This window comes from Bombus impatiens, unplaced genomic scaffold (genome assembly GCF_000188095.3).
Source record: "Bombus impatiens unplaced genomic scaffold, BIMP_2.2 scf_0494, whole genome shotgun sequence".
In the NCBI taxonomy this organism is placed as follows: domain Eukaryota; kingdom Metazoa; phylum Arthropoda; class Insecta; order Hymenoptera; family Apidae; genus Bombus; species Bombus impatiens.
Genome location: NT_176913.1, coordinates 87,213 through 104,669, shown reverse-complemented (window position 1 = coordinate 104,669; position 17,457 = coordinate 87,213). Strand labels below are relative to the sequence as shown.

At 32.1% G+C, this 17,457-nt stretch overlaps 2 protein-coding genes and 1 non-coding gene across 5 annotated transcripts in view; 2 read left to right on the top strand and 1 right to left on the bottom strand.

Moving 5' to 3' along the window:
• LOC100743028 (collagen alpha-3(IX) chain-like) overlaps nt 1-17,457 on the top strand; it is a 28,358-nt gene that overhangs the window by 933 nt on the left and 9,968 nt on the right. For all 3 annotated transcript variants that reach the window (XM_003491034.4, XM_012387917.3, XM_012387916.3), the window contains exons 2-10: nt 7,833-7,900; nt 9,155-9,374; nt 10,699-10,915; nt 12,175-12,348; nt 14,012-14,083; nt 14,154-14,243; nt 14,800-14,907; nt 14,982-15,089; nt 15,243-15,456. In XM_003491034.4, coding sequence (XP_003491082.1) covers nt 7,852-7,900; nt 9,155-9,374; nt 10,699-10,915; nt 12,175-12,348; nt 14,012-14,083; nt 14,154-14,243; nt 14,800-14,907; nt 14,982-15,089; nt 15,243-15,456 — 1,252 coding nt within the window. In that variant the 5' untranslated portion in view covers nt 7,833-7,851. The remainder of the gene's footprint in view (nt 1-7,832; nt 7,901-9,154; nt 9,375-10,698; nt 10,916-12,174; nt 12,349-14,011; nt 14,084-14,153; nt 14,244-14,799; nt 14,908-14,981; nt 15,090-15,242; nt 15,457-17,457) is intronic.
• Nucleotides 1,168-5,601, bottom strand: LOC100743711 (putative mediator of RNA polymerase II transcription subunit 26). The gene is made up of 2 exons (XM_003491040.4): nt 5,218-5,601; nt 1,168-4,336 (listed from the first exon to the last, which is right to left on the bottom strand). The coding sequence occupies exon 2, from the start codon at nt 4,314-4,316 to the stop codon at nt 1,476-1,478; it is 2,841 nt and encodes a 946-aa protein (XP_003491088.1). The 5' UTR covers nt 4,317-4,336; nt 5,218-5,601; the 3' UTR covers nt 1,168-1,475.
• Nucleotides 7,510-7,582, top strand: TRNAR-ACG. Its single transcript has one exon. It is a non-coding gene; the product is annotated as a tRNA-Arg (tRNA).

Sequence of the window (17,457 nt, the reverse complement as noted above, 5' to 3'; positions counted from 1 at the left end):
CGAACTGGTGCCATTTTCCTTTATTTTAAAATCTAAATTGAATGTGTGACTTAAAATTTTGTACTGTTGTTATTAAAAAAAGGTCATCAATTCTAAAAATTATCGTGTAATATTGCAAAATATACAAAGATTATAAAGTCGATATAAACGATATAAAATAACATTTCTAAATTCAAACATATAAAATTGTCTTTCAATCGTCCTTTTCGAAAGTCCATTCGTAAACATATCTGAGTTAGATATATTAAGAATACTTAATGACCTTCAATTTGTTGCCATATTTCAATTTTTTCTGAAGTACATATAATTTTTTCACTTATATTTTTGTACTTTTTATTATTTACGCATATTACTTTACTTGCCGAAAAAATCAAGAGGTTTGATGGAAATCTAAGTTCCTTAACTATCGTTGTAATCCAATATCCTTGCTAGTGCTCAATCGTTGTGTAGGTATTTAATTTACATTCCTTCTCTATCGTATCGCAAGTGATAGATGGAGCATTTCTATCTTTAAATCCTATATCAGTATCTCCATTGTGCTGTAGCAAGTGCTAATTCTTTTCGTTGATCGTAAACGACAATATCCTTGTCGATAAATTTTAACTGGAACTTTCAACAGCATATTTGTTTCAAAGGACGAATAATTTCTGTGCTCTTTTAATTTCAATAATATCGATTGTAATAATTTTTACTATATTTTTGTTTAGATTCTATGGAGCACATTTTTTTTATAACTTTCTAAAGTGTATCTATCGTGATGTGATAGAAAAAAACTCAGATTGTGTTTCTCCATTTCGAAAAACATTTATTAAAAAAGGATATAAAATTCTTAAATTACTATACGTATGTATGTATTATTATAGCTCTGTACAACAGAATACAACTTTGTTCGATGTAAATAATCTAGTACAAAATAAGAAAACATGAAAATTAAGTGAATATTACAGGTAATAAGTAATAATACTGATACAAAGCACATACTTTGAACATTTAGGCAAATATCTTATAAAATATTTTAAAAAATTTCGTCTCATCGTTACTAAGCGCCTATATATAAACATAAAGAAACATATATAATACACTAAATTCAATGTCAAGATACGTATAACACAAACATAAGTAGCTTTTGGAACATTTTGGCAGCGATAATATTAAGTAGCATTTAAGTGCAGTTCCCGTTGATTTAATTCGAACATAGTACATATTGAACTTGTGTTTGATCAGTACACATATATATTTTAACATACATGTATATGTACTTTATGAAATATAAAGAATATAATATAACGAAAGATAACGTTGCACGTAATGAAAGTTGAATAGTTTCCTACATTAAAGGTACTTCAGTATATTCATTTCGTAATATATGTATTACATATTCTGAGGACGTATCCACCATTGGAATAGTTGTTTGCAGTTCGACACCATTCTCATAAAGCTATGCTTGCTATCTACCGATCCAATAGTTTCTATTGTTATTCATCGGTACCATTGACTAGATCTATTACGATCGGTCCTTTACTCCTACTTTCCATATCCCCGGGACAAGGCACAAGAAAATGGCTAACAGATTCTTCTACGCTTTGCGTATTGTTATTTATTTCGAATTTTCCCTTATGATGATTAATATTATGCTGTCGTGTCATCTTAGATGATATATTGATATTCTCATTACATGTCATTAAATTTTCCTTTACACTATCAGATCCACATATTGTTGCTATGCTATTATAACTTTGCATTTTCGCAATGTGCTCCTTCATATGAGAAATGTATTTTTCTTTGGTTGAATTTCTACAGTCGAAATCCAATTCAGTTATTATTTTCCTCATTTTTTTGATACACTCATCATTCGTTTCGCAACATTTGGTACTAGATTTCGATTTTTTTCCTGTGTAGTCGATTACTTTCTCTAGCAAGTGCCATCCTTCTCCTTCCAGTCTCTTCATATCTCTAATGGCTACATGTAGTAACATCTCTCGCTCGAACCGAGTTGGTGACTCGTGATTGACATCCGCAGTGCTATGTCCCCGAACGATTCGCAACACTTCTTGCACATCATCATCGGAATTATCTTTCGCGTTGTGAGTAAGAGTTTTCACAATTTGTTGTTGCTCTTGACCTTGCTGTAGTTGCTCCTTATGTTTGACTTGCAATTGCTGTTCTTGTTGCAGTTGCAACTGTCGATCCGGTTGTAATTGCTGTTCTTGTTGCAGTTGCAACTGTTGATCCGATTGTAATTGCTGTTCTTGTTGCAGTTGCAACTGTTGATCCGATTGTAATTGCTGTTCTTGTTGCAGTTGCAACTGTTGATCCGATTGTAATTGCTGTTCTTGTTGCAGTTGCAACTGTTGATCCGATTGTAATTGCTGTTCTTGTTGCAGTTGCAACTGTTGATCCGATTGTAATTGCTGTTCTTGTTGCAGTTGCAACTGTTGATCCGATTGTAATTGCTGTTCTTGTTGCAGTTGCAACTGTTGATCCGATTGTAATTGCTGTTCTTGTTGCAGTTGCAACTGTTGATCCGATTGTAATTGCTGTTCTTGTTGCAGTTGCAACTGTTGATCCGATTGTAATTGCTGTTCTTGTTGCAGTTGCAACTGTTGATCCGATTGTAATTGCTGTTCTTGTTGCAGTTGCAACTGTCGATCCGGTTGTAATTGCTGTTCTTGTTGCAGTTGCAACTGTTGATCCGATTGTAATTGCTGTTCTTGTTGCAGTTGCAACTGTTGGTCCGGTTGTAATTGCTGTTCTTTCTGAAGTTTCAACTGCTGCATCCCATCGTTGGAATTATCTTCGGTGTGGAGAGAGGAAATTTCCGTAATTTCTTGTTGCTGTTGATCTTGGCGTGGTTGTTCCTGATGCTCTACTTGTAATCGTTGTTTTTGTCGCAATTGCAGTTGTTGATCTGGTTGTAATTGTTGCTGCTGCTTTTGCCGCAGTTGCTGTTCTTTTGGTTTTATTGATGCTGATTGTATCATAAGTTTAATAGGTGTACTAGGAACACTTGCATTTGGCATGATTATTGGCACGATTACCGGTAGTATTGCCTGTATCACATTAGAGTCATCCTGTAATTTTCTCAGTATATAGTTTTCTGTATTGTTTATAATAAAATCTTTTTGGACCGGATTTGTATTAATATTTGTTGTTTCCTCATTTTCGTCAATGTTTTCTGGATTAATTTGCATGGTATTCCTTGATCGAGTATTTGTATTCTTTGTTGAAGATGTAACACTATCATTTTTTTTGTTGTAACTCGACATTGACTTTGATGTTATAGCGAACTGCGACATATTACACGTTTCGTCGAATATTAAAGCATCATCTGAATGCGTCGAAGAGAGTTCCTCCGAATTACCATTTTTAACACGATCTTGTTCACGTAAATTGCACTTTTCGGTCACAAATGACAAATTTAATTCAAGAGATGAGTTTGGCGTAACACAAAGAGTGGCGCCACGTTTTTCATTTGCGGATATATCGCGTGACTCCTTCAACCTGTGCGAAGAGTTAGTTTCCTCCTGCGTTATAATTTTCTCACGAACCGCCTGTGTACTTGCTACAATGTTGCTAGCCAAATATCGATTCGAGCATTGTACCGTGTGCACAGACGGGTTAAAACATTGGCAAGGACTATTACCGAACAAAAGAGGATCGATACGAGAAGCAACACTTTCATACATATTCATGTCTGCAATTAATTCAGTGTCACGATTCGATTCGGTTTGAGTCCACATGTCGACGTTATCTTTCTTCAAGTATTTTCTATTCACCGATATTTTGGCGATGATTTCCTCTCCTATTTTCAAGGTTAAACGTAATTTTTTGTGTTCTTTTGTTGCAAAATTTTTACTAGCCTTGATCACTGAATGGTTTAAAGATTTTGGAAAATTTTTGCAGATTTCGATTTCTTTCTCCGTACATTGTGTTTCTTTCACAGTCGTGTTACCAAGTTCTTCATTTGTCTGATGTTTTAACAAATTATGCTTATCTAAGTCAATTTTACACTTAAAACACTTTCCACATAGATTACATGTGTTCCCCAGGATAATAACGGAACAATCACGCAATGTTACACCACTGGGAATATTAATCTTTTTAGTTTTACGATCACTGTTTGACATTCTATACTTGTACTGAAATCTTTTCATTTGAAGACCAATACAACGAAAGAAATCCTCTTTGCTGCTTATTTTGGACACGTCAAAAGTGTGTGATTGAAAACAATTTTTTTCACCATGCCTGAGTGTCCTCAGTGAGTATCTGCCTGGATCTCCAATAGCGTTGTAGTCCCGTTGTATATGTGGCGCCATCTTCTAAAAGTAACGCATTTCTGGACAACATAAAATGATGAGACTGATTATTTTTTACATTGGAAATTAATAACAACATAGTACCGTGATAAATTTTATATAAAAGTAGTATGGTAGTATTTTGACAACTATTATTCGATGTAAAAAATGTATGAATAATAGTCACAAATATTTACCATAGACGTTTAGCCCGTATAGGGTGTCATAAGTTTACATACGTATAAAGTTAATTCATTCAGTTTATAGATGAAAATAACATCTTGAAATGTATTTGATCAAGATGTAATAAATACGCGAGTTGTAACGATAGGAATGGATTTAATGTTAATATATATTTAATACATTATTATTTATTACTAATATAAGTTTATAATATGAATTTAATTTATGAGATACTTTCTCTTTAGTGTTGCCTCCTCATTACGGTTATTTTTTAAAATAAATTGATATAATATATCTGTTTTATAGAAAAATTTGTACAGATGCTCATCAAATTTTGCATAAGGTATTATCGAATGTATACGTAAACAAATGCTAGATTTATCGTGAAAAAGAGGAAAGAAAAATGTCCATTATGATTTTTAAAATATTCTTATTATTGATAGAAATACTTCTTCCTACAGATACTTTCTAGAAATACATCAAATGGGGATAAAACTACAAAACTATAAAATACCTTATAAAATATTATAAATTAAAATAGTAAACTTATTTTATTGCTCCCGTTAATTACTTATTTTGTAAAAACAGGAAAAAAGGAATTTACATCTTTTGCAAATTAAATAGTTTATTTTATTTTTAATTAAATAAATGAGTAACATTTATCTTTTATTTTCTACTATTATACGTATATATTAAACACTTCAAAATATTAAATATTCTGTAAAAATTCAGTACTTACAAGAACAAATATTGGTTAGAATATGCAAGTCTTCATACAGATAGAGATTTTTCTCCTTCATCATATCACATTGTTGGGAAAGAATTAAAACCTTCATCCCAAAAAGTATTGAGAAACTCTATGAATTTTACGATATAGGTATACATCGCGTAAAAGAAAAATTGCATGAGATGGCGCAATTCCAATGTTGCCGAATGTAAACACTATCCCCATTGCTATGACTATAAGACTGATATTTTGGCCATAATTACAAAGATAATTGGTTCCGGCTAATTGATAAAAATATAAAAACGCATCTACAAATTTTTCTCCTTCAATTCAATTCAACGCAACACAGAAAACTGAAACTTTGGTAGACCCAACATAGCAGCGTGGCAACGTCACGTAGTCATAGTCAAGTAATCCGATAAGACCCATGAGGTTCAACCAATAGGAAGCAAGGTTGTATATAACACAACCAATCCCCGTCCTTATTTTATTCTGTGTTCCCTTCACGCATACTATGCTGTAGCTGACTAATGCTGCATATATGTATGTATTTATCTTGCTGTTGCCGGTAACGAAAAAGAATTTTCGACACAGTATTATTATTGTTTAACCAGAGACAAGACGAATGTATAGTGCATAAGAAAAAAAAAGTAAATTCAGAAGAATATTCTTTACATTTACGTATCTTCATTATTATGTGCTTCTTTACTTATGCACCATTCGGAACATAAAATTAGATGTTGATGCCAACTAAAGTTCTATTTATAAAGGAAAGAAATAAAGCTTTTATTGAGATATATTCAGACTATACGAATTTATTCATGTTATTTTCTGACTTATACCTAAAAATATTTAATGTCTTTAATTATTGAAGAGAATAATTCCCTAAAAGCAAAAGTAAAAGAAAATTTTAATACTGTAAAAATTTATATTTTACATTTGAAAATGTGTTTATAATTGTTATGATATATATATATATTTAATATTGTATAAGTTGTAAATCATTATAAATATATTATAAACATATTTTGTTTTTACACATTCATATTCTAATAAATTTATCTCTATTGTATTCTCAAATACTATGAGAAAATATGTATATGGATACATAATACATATTATGTGTATATATATATGTATATATATGTATATATATACATATATATATATATATATATGTTCAGGCAGATTATACTGTGAGAAATTATCAAGTTGTATCAACTTACATGAAGATAATCATGGATGCACTGTACCAGACTAAACATGCCTTACCAAAAACATATATACGCATAATACACAGGAGTTTATTTAAATTTATTCACAAAATCATAAGTCAAGAATATTAAATCAAACATTAATATGACATTAAATGTAAATATTTGGTTGTATAATAAAGTAATTATCAATTTTTTGTGCGTTTATTTATTAAGAACAGATAAAACAATAATAAATTATACTACTATAAATAAATAAATTGTACCAAGAAATTTAATTTTAATGAAAAGCCAAAATATCAAATTGCTGATTATTTGTTTTGAAGATTATTATTTTTTTTAATTTTTTATGAGAAAGAAACATGAAATAAAATTAAAATATGTACAGTACTCCCATATATGTGTGTATTACACTCGGTAAAACTCCCTCGTTCGGCATCCGGTCGTCATTCGGTCGTCATTCCCACCATAGAGGGAATTCTCCGCAAGGGGCCCTACTATTCCCTTTAGTTTCATATACCGTGAAGTTTGACGACTTATGATGAGTAGTGTAATTTTATCCGAATGCGCATGAGATACTGATGGAACTTTTGCGCTTTTAATTTTTTTAAATCAGACTTTCATGTATTGTGAAATTTTTCTGGTTAAAATAAGACCAAACACGATATGGTTTAAATAATTTTTACATAGATATTTAATAGACGAAAGAATATAAGTTTATGTCATTAAATAAGTAAACATGCTACAAATTATATCGTGCTTGATCTTATTTTAATTCGAAAAACTTTACAATTACTTTGGTAAAAGTTCTGTTTAACAAAAATTAAAAATAAAGAAGTTTTATCGCTGCATACCAGTGTCTCACTGGTATATCCCCTTTTATCAAAATGATTTTCAAACCTTTTTCTTTCATTCGTGTCTTTTTTCTACGTACGGTGAAACGGTGGGCCGTATTTATCTTTAGCATCAATTCTTCTTTCGATGAATGCCTTGATTAGATCCTACATGAGAATTTCTTATAAATGTATTTTCATAAATTTTAGTTTATTATTATGTATAAATAATAAAGAGAAAAGTTTATAACTACTAAGGTCCTGTGGCGCAACGGATAACGCGTCTGACTACGGATCAGAAGATTCCAGGTTCGAATCCTGGCAGGATCGAACTACTTTTTTTCTATAAAATTGTGTTATTAATAATAATATATGTGTATCTATAGAACATTTTACGTCTTGATCCATTTATATTTTATAATAATATGTAGGGGTATAACTTATTTATGCTGTTATTTTTGTTTTAACCGTATAAAAATAGATCACAGATAAATACTACCTCTATCTATTGTTCGTGTTATATTGTTGTTATAGAATTTGTTATTTATAAACTATGTATATTTACTACTTATTATTATAGGATCAACTTGGATCTGCGGATGTACTTCTCAATATGGATATTCGTGCTTGTGCAATTCACACGTACGAGTAAGTTTGAAAATATAATTAATATTTAAATATAATTTATGTTACTAATAAAGTTTATAGTTGTAAACCTTTTGTTATGTTAACTACATAAAAGGGACTAACATTTACACTATATATATGATATATATGTATATGGATATGTATATTTTTCATCAACATTCATATTTTGTTTTCTTCGATTGGTTTTCAATACACTGAATTACAAAATTGCTGTTCTATAAAAAACAGAAAGAGGAAATGTTACTTGTCAAGTCTTTCCCCTATAGTCTTCAGAAACGCTATATGTCTCGTTGAAAGCATTTCCTTTATTTGTCTAAAACAGCGATGAGTTGCTTGTGGTTAGAGGTTCATAAAATGAAGCACATACAAAATTCTATTTCATAAGATAATATCTATTACTCGCCTATTATCTTTATATTTAACTTATTATTATGTCGCATGAGCGTTACCGGTCATCTCAAGGTGTGTTTCAGATCTCAATTTTGTCAGCACGTTTGGGTCATTTTGAGCAAAAAGTGCTATACTAATGTGCCTGTCATCAACATGTTGGCAAAGTTTGTCGGTTGAGCTCTGAAACACCCTGTATACATACTTAGGTATGTATGCAAATTGTTGTATTGTATTTTAACAATGCTTATATTGTCGTGAGAATAATACCATCAGGAATGTCTGATCAGAATAATTCAAGTAGAAACTTATTGGGTTGTGTAACAATAGGGCATCATTTCTTCCTAACGATGTCACCTCACACTATCAATATGCGAACATATGTGTACTTCTCTCACACACTTTATTGCGCTCCTGTGTGTTTTAACTATCGCTTTTCGCTTTATCAACTGTTTCTAAAGTAATTGTAGTAATAGGTATCAACTTTGTCCGATAAAAATAATCTTGCTCACGTATAATGTATTTAATTACAGAATCAGATCACTTTTAGATCCAATCGTATTTTTCTATTCTTAATAAATTTCGTATGTTTGAGAAAGTATAAAAGAATCGTCTCTTCCGTTTTAAGTATACCAAAATTTTTTCCAAGACATTAACAACCTGTATTGCTCTATCATAAGATAATATTATGATGTTTTTCTTTGTGATCTCCATATATTATTTATCTAAAAATATATTTACTTGAAACGATAGGAAGTTACAAAAATGTATTATGGGAAGAAAATAGTTATGGTTTTAAAAGGAAGATACGAATAATAAAATATTATTAAATATTTTGCAAGGTTCTAATATTTTGAACATTCGTAGAATATACATCTGGCGAGGAAACAATTTTAAATTCTCCTCGTGGACCATGCGAGGGATACAAACAGGGCGAGGACGATCTTCAAACATTCGACTTCATCAGCAAGTTGAAACTAGATCTTTTGGAGGCACATTACACTGGCGTGACGCGAGTCAGAGGTAGCAATCGTATGCAAATCGCCTACAGATTGGAAAAAGATACAGACATCGCTCAACCAACCAAGTAAGTTTTATCAACCTATTTGCCAACGACGTTTAACGCTAACCTTACGAAGCCCGGTCAAATGACCAGTTTCAAAATTTAATTTAAAATTGTACATTCATTGTTATTTTTTTTTTGTTTATCTAATTTTATTTAAATTCTTATATTATCTGATTAATCAATTTCTCAATATTTTTTTCCTTCTTCTATTACTGAGAAAAATTTATCGCCTGACCTGTTTATTGTGACCTGTGTCACTGGACCGGTCGACAAATTTACATCTTTTTCTACAGTTTTCTACGTGGGATCTTAAGTCGAGTAAGATCTAATCAACTACAGTTGCGTACATCTGTAGTAACACCTAAACACAACAGAGTCTCAACGAAGGCTCTCAAGAAATACTTCTTAAGAATATACTCCCTTCATAATAAGTTCTCTATAGCTAAACGAAATCTAAATGCAGTATCATTTGAGAGCCACAAAGTACAGATCGAAGCCAACGAGGAATCAAATACGTCAAGGAATGAACAAATCTCGTAATATTCAGTACATTGGTATTTTATACGTTTTGTATTTTGTTTTATCCCTGAATATGTCCACACGTTCAATGAGAAAGTTATTAAAAAACATACAAAGCAGGTCACTTGACCGGTAGACAAATTTACATCTTTTTCTAAAGTTCTCTACGTGGGACCTTAAGTCGAGTAAGATCTAATCAATTACAGTTGCGTACATCTGTAGTAACGCCTAAACACAACGGAGTCTTAACGAAGGCTCTCAAGAAATACTTCTTAAGAATATACTCCCTTCATAATAAGTTCTCTATAGTTAAACGAAATCTAAATGCAGTATCATGCGAGAGTCACAAAGTATAGATCGAAGCCAACGAGAAATCAAATACGTCAAGGAATGAACAAATCTTGTAATATTCAGTACATTGGTATTTTATACGTTTTGTATTTTGTTTTATTCCTGAATATGTCCATGTTCTGTTCAGTTCACGTTCAGTGAGAAAGTTATTGAAAAACATACAAAATATAGGTGAAGGATGTTCAGACGAACGAAGTTCTAAGTCTGAAAATAAGCAACTTCAAAGTGAGGATGATTTGTTCGATTGATTATTTTATTATTATGTAAAAGTTACGTTGTGTATTATTTCCTACAATAAATTAACAATTTTTTTTTCAAAAAAATGTTTGTTTCTTGACAACGTCAAATGACCGGTTACGATAAGAATAGATATATGCGAAGTGCCGGTACGGTTAGTGTTAAAATTTACAAAACTGACCAATTCGATGGTTACGTATACTGACATACAAAGCCCCTTTTTTATATTGTTTGTCAGAGTTATACTCCCAAACGGATTGCCAGAGGAATTCAGCACGGCTTGCACATTTAGGGCCAGAAAACTGCCAAAGTATACTTGGCACATTATCAGTATCGTCGACATGGAAAACGAGCCCCAGTTTTTAATCGCAATGAACCCAAAAATTCAGACTTTGGATTTATCCGTGAGGAACCAGACAGGGGAACTGGAAACGGTGTCGTTTCCGGCCGATCGTGTGAGTAAAATTTTTACAACATTGTTAGAGATAATGTTATTAATTAATGTCGATTAGGTTGATTTTTACTATTTATTTTCTTTATTCTTTTAGATTTTGATAATGACATTCTATTAGATTTTAATAATGATATTAATTGGTGTTAATTAGGTTCATTTGTGTAAGTAGAAAAGTTTCTTAGATTAGTATTTAAAGTAGAGCGAAATATCGGTCAAACGCAAGCCAAGTGCATTTCCAGTAATCAATTCGATGGCTGTCACATCAAGCCATGTTTAATGCAGTCGCCTCTTAAAAATGTCATCGTGGATCGCGTGATGATTAAAACGGGCCACGAGTGACGAGCATGACCGCGGATATTTCAAACAACGATCTCGCGGCATTCTCATATAAAAACTCAAGCCTCCTGTCAAATATCAATCGAGAAACTGCGTTGGCGCATGAATCAGATCTTGACGTCGGAAATCGTGTCACGGGCCATTGCATAAGCCTCGTGCGAAATAGTTTAGAGGTTTTTCAGGGAGACCTGACGCAAAAGAACGCGTTCGGGATCCGTATAGTATTAAAAATACTGATGAGAATACCATTCGTCGTGTCATTTATAACGCTTCAAAGAAATGTTAAGCGTCGCGTTCTTAATGAACTGAAGATGTTCTGAATGCAGCAGCAGAAAATTGCATCCTGATTGCTCAAGATTATCTATTTAATAAGAAAAGAATTCTGTTTAAAAACATCTCGTTGAATATCTTGGAAATGAATAGAATTTTCCCGCGGAGAAAAGAATTGAGAGATTCATGAGAAAAATAATTCTTGTCAAATTTTTGACTTTTTACGCAATAATGTATGCTATTCGTCAGAAGCGAAATTTACAACATAATGGAATCGATATTATGATAAATTGACTTATCATTGATAGATAATAAATGATAAATTGATAAAAATTAAACGGTTCAACGAAAACGTTTAAAATTAAAATAATTAAAGATAGTTCTTTCTGTCTAATTGATATAATTAAAGATACATTTACAGTTTGTTCACTATATTTCGTAATATAGTGAGTAAGTTAGAAAAGATTGGAATGCGCCGAATAGAAATTAAAAATACTAAGGTATCCTTTCGTTTTCTTGAAAAAAAGATGGAAATGGACAAGGGGTATTTTTATTATGAGCCTTTTAATTAGAGAAGGTAGCAAATAAATCTTATTATTATAAGTTTAATATTTACCTAGCAAAAAATTTGGGTAAGACGTTTGATTGAAACAGATCTTCGACAAAAATTGGCACAAAATTAATGTTGGAGTCTTCAAGGATAGGCTGGTGGTGTATATAGATTGCGAATACATCGACACACAAGACTTGGATCTACGAGGAACAATCAAAGTGGATGGCGAGATATCGATATCGAAAATATCACACAGCAAAGATGTTACTGTACCGGTAAGTTCGATCGTTCACCTTTGACATTGCGTACATTGTACATAGGAGAGATAAGATGTGTCGCTAACAGCAAACTCGGTGTTCATTAAATAATTTTGATGCACTACCCAATTATCGTCTATTTTGTCAACATTATTTTATCGATGACCTACTGCGGAATTTTTTATGAAATAATAAAAAATCGTGTATGTAAATCTAGATTTGAATGATTAAAATATTTAAATTAGTCAGAACGATTTGCATAGGGGGATAATTTTTACAAAATATACTACCTTAATGGGTACTGTCTTATTATTAGACTGCAAATATTGATGTGAATTCGTATTATGTAAAAGTAAGTAAAGGAATAAAACTTAGTCAGAGATTTGTTTCATTCGTTAAATAGTATAAATTACCTTACCTTAAATATTTTACATAATTTTTCATATTGTATATACTTCATGTATTTTTTAATTTTCCATAAATGCATAAAAATTTGCAGCTCATTAATTATAATAAGAACATTTTGATAAATATGAATATATGAGATAATTCAGCTTTAATTTTTCGGACAAACGGAAAATTTAGGAAAACGAATAAGAAATATTTTTTAAACAAAAGATGTAAACAACAAAGCTATAACTGATTTCTATGATACGCTGTATTGTATCATATATATGGTAGTATTCTTATATAGCCACATGACCGTATTTCACTAAACATTGTAATGGATGTTCCCGGAACGTCGGAAGAGTCTTTTAGATCTTTTATTCGACTAATTTCGATCAACTGAGCGAGGATCAGAAGGCGTATGATTGTAACGTAAAACACGCGAATTTCACAGAACACTGCGCCGTGACACATTCGCGGGGGATAACTCCCGTTGGTTCATGCGAGAAATGTATCCGTCGCATGAGACAATTAAGAAACACTTAATTAATAAACACTATATAATGAACGAGGCTAAGACGTAACTGGGACAAGTTAGATTTAGTACGCACAAAGTTTAGAAGCGCAACGCGTACGGCAAAACATAATGAACGCATTATTAGACCAATTTCGTGTCGGAACGTCAAAAACTAGAAATAAACCGTAAACTGTAAATAACGTAGTAACGTAAGTAACGTTGATAAAGTAATCGATTTTTTAATAATACGTTTTAAAGATTACATAAAATTTCGTTTTATGAAGTACTTTTTTTCCAAGACCACCATTGTAAAATATAAAATGCAAAATGCTTTCCGAATATCGTTAGCGCTACTAATTTCATGTATGAATATGAATCAGAATTAATAAATACTATAACAAATGATTTAGTACGATAGCGAAATTTTTATTTGACTTTCAAGTAGAATGTTCTAGAAGAATAATATATTATTTCCTACAGAGCGTCTTTTTGCGAGGAGATTTCCAAACTGCTTTCTAACGAGCCATCTTAAAGTATAGAGTGCAAGATGCTTTTTCAAATATCACCTCAATTCCATGAATAAATACAAATCAAAATTAATAAGTAACGTATTGTCTCTGATAGAGCTTCTTTTTACAAAGAAGGTTCTTGGGCTTTCTTTTTAAAATGTCATTTTAAAGGGTAGAGTAAAAAGCTCATTTCAAGTGTTCGTCTATTCGCGTTTTTACTTCTTGCTTTTAACGTAATATTCGCTTCTTCTTGAAAATATGTCTCTAGATCGATATTCAGTGGATGGTTTTAAATTGCGATCCTACGAGGCCAGAGAGAGAGACCTGTGAGGAACTGCCGGTAAGTCTATATATATTACGCAACTTCGCAATCCATTAAGATCCCACGGTTGTAATTAACGTAATTGCAGAAGAGCCTTAGCAGCCCTTTATTACCTCAGAGAAGACCTGGCTGCGAAATTATCTGTCCACAGGGACCACCGGGAATTAATGGCACTAATGTGAGTCGGGGCTTCTCTTTAGTGATAAATATTTCAGTCTGATTTGACACTTGATATTGTCCAAGTAATACATTTACATAAAGTTCATATATGAATCAGATATTTTAATATTAAATGCTAACTTGATTTAAAAATCTTCTTTAATACCTTCCATAAGATTAAGTATAAGATAATACTATTAAAACTATTTTTAGATAAATGGAGATATCCTTTGTTATATTGTTCAAAGAAAGTAAATGCAACAAAAGATTAAAGTATACATAGTCCTAAATGAGACTATAGCGAAGAAACGATAAGTCAGATTTTCTGTCTTTTATATGAGAGAAACTTTAAAATACAATGAACTCTTGGCTGATTCCATACTGTCTAAACAGCTTTTTTATTTGATTTAGGAATTACATATACATTCTTCCTATCTATCTATTCTAAATATTTTAGAAACACTGATTATCATCTTCATCTGAAATTTAAAGTCCTACCAAATGCTTATTTCTTCCTAAAGTGGAAATTATCTAATATCAATATAATCAATCTGTCTAATATAATATTTATTTAGGGTTTACCCGGTTTAACCGGATTGCCTGGACCACCTGGACCTATCGGAGAACCCGGCTTACCTGGACAGCCGGGTTTACGCGGGTCACCTGGAGAGCAAGGCAAAGTAGTGCGTTCCTATAAATACAATCTTATTTATGTTTTTTTATTTATCCTACTTTACGACATTACGATACTTACTAGGGACCACAAGGATTCACTGGTGCACGTGGATTTCCTGGAAATCCAGGTCCTAAAGGATCTATTGGGCCAATTGGACTACCTGGAGCAAAAGGAGAAAATGGCGAAAGAGTGAGATTATTATTTTTATAACGTAAGATAGACATTATTGCAAGACATTTTGAGAGATCATTGGAATTAGGATACATTTACAGTGGCTGCCATTTGATCCTGAGTCACTGAGTGTGAGTATTATGATATTTACATTCAATTTGTTTTTTATAGGGGGACATGGGATTTCCAGGGTTGAAAGGAGATCAAGGCCTCCCGGGACCACAAGGTTATCCAGGTCCTCCAGGTCCACCAGGAAAGATCAGTGACTATCGCGACGCTATACCAAAATTTGTAGGCCCACCAGGGTCTCCGGGATATCCAGGTCAAAAAGGTGCGAAGGGCGAACAAGGAGAACGCGGCGACGAAGGGAAACAAGGTGAAAAAGGTAGTGGTTCGACATCTATTTTTAACCTTTTTTTTCTTTCAAGGATTAGTGTGCTCGTGTCAAATGTTAAACGTTAGCGTTAAATACCATTACGTAGATTTATCCGATAAGTAATCCTTGAACATCCGCGTAAACTAATTTAATCTTGTTAGAAAATCGCGTAGAGTTGTGTATCTACGTGTACGCGCTGATTCATCGTTAAACAGATTATTGTTCTGGTAGTGAGCGTAAAATAGTTAATTACTACTCTCTTCAACAAAGAACATCTGCATATTTGGTGACAAATATTTTTGCTTAAAATAATTTATATTACGAAAATGAACGTTTTATAAAAATGAATTAAAAATATATATGGATGGATATATATATGCATGGGGGAATAGATTTAAATTCATTTGTTTTATCGCTTCTTCATGATTGAATTTATTTCTTTAGTCGGTACCTCATAAATAGACAAAGTATATTCTATTTTCGGTTAGCTAACATTGTTTTTGTCGCTTGACGCCGGTCGACGAACTTGAGTCTGAACAGTTTTGGCAGTATTGTATGGACTGGACTCGAACATATAGACGTATTCACACAGGTATCACTCTGTTTTCGTGGATCGTCAAAATTTCTCTAACTGTCAGAGATCAATGTAACAGGAACATTCTATCTTTGTTAAACTTACTGGTGAGTTCACATACCTTTGCCACGTTAACATACTTTCCCATATATAAGAGCAGGGATTTTTTGAGTGCTTGTCTACGTATCCTTTGTATATTCTTTACAGTTTTTACTTAAATTTAATTTAAATATACTTCCGTTTGGAGGATATTCGACATTTTCTTACAATTACCTGGAAGTTCTTCACACTCTTTTCAAAACTTCCGTATACAATATACAGGGTGGTTGGTAACTAGCGGTACGAGCCACCATTTTTTAAATTTTTCCATCGAGACAACGATCCGTTATGACGAGACGTGATAAAGTGCACGCGTACCGAGCGAAAATTCAAAGTCGATTTTCTCGAAAACAAAGCCTCAAACGAAAAATTTTTATTCTATATTTTCGACTTCTTTTTTCGCGTAGAATCACCCCCTTTCCGCTTGTACCACCAGTTACCAACCACCCTGTATATATACATTACAGATAATTATAACTTGCTTTTTGAAACTCTCTTCTAGTGTTAAGTAAAATAATATTGACTAATAAAAAATATTTGGTAATGATTATTTTGATTTAATATAATTTGTGATACAAAAATGAACATTTTATAGCAATTAAACTTTGTTTCTTAGGAAGATATAGATATGGGTGATTATAACTTCTACACTCCTCGTCAAAAAGATAACCCAATCGTGTTATCTTTAATTTCTCAATAACGTATGTAAAGTTTTTCATCTGTAATGTATAATATCAAATCATTATGAGCTCAGGATATGCGGTTCGTTGAAAATAATTAGGAATATTATGAGCTTTAGTGTGTAACAAACAAAAACTATTCCATACTAAGGTCGAAATGATAACACACTCTGTTAATGTGTTTAGAAATTGCTCAATAGTTCATAATCTATCAACGAGTAAATATTACAGTACAATATTATATAAATTTGTAAGTATGTGGGACGCGGAAAAAAATTAAACGGATCTGAAAAAAACATGTTCTTGAACTAAAACAACAACAGTTCTCAGTAGCAAAAATATCGAAAGTAATAAGATGAAGTCGTAGAGTAATACACAATTTCTTAAAAAATGTTGAGGATTATAGCAAAAAGAAAAGTACTGGTCGCCATCGTTATCCGATCGTGATAAGCGAGCAATTTTGCGTGTAGCTTCCAACTCGCAATTAACAACGAAGCAAATAATGGAAAAATGTAGTGTTAGTGTCAGTGTTTCAAGTGTTCGTTGAGTTCTACTATCTTACAAAGATATTAAGAGGCTAAAATTGAAAAAGAAACTTTCGTTAACAACGAAGCACAAAGCAGAACGTTTACGCTTTGCAAAAGAAAGAATGCGTTG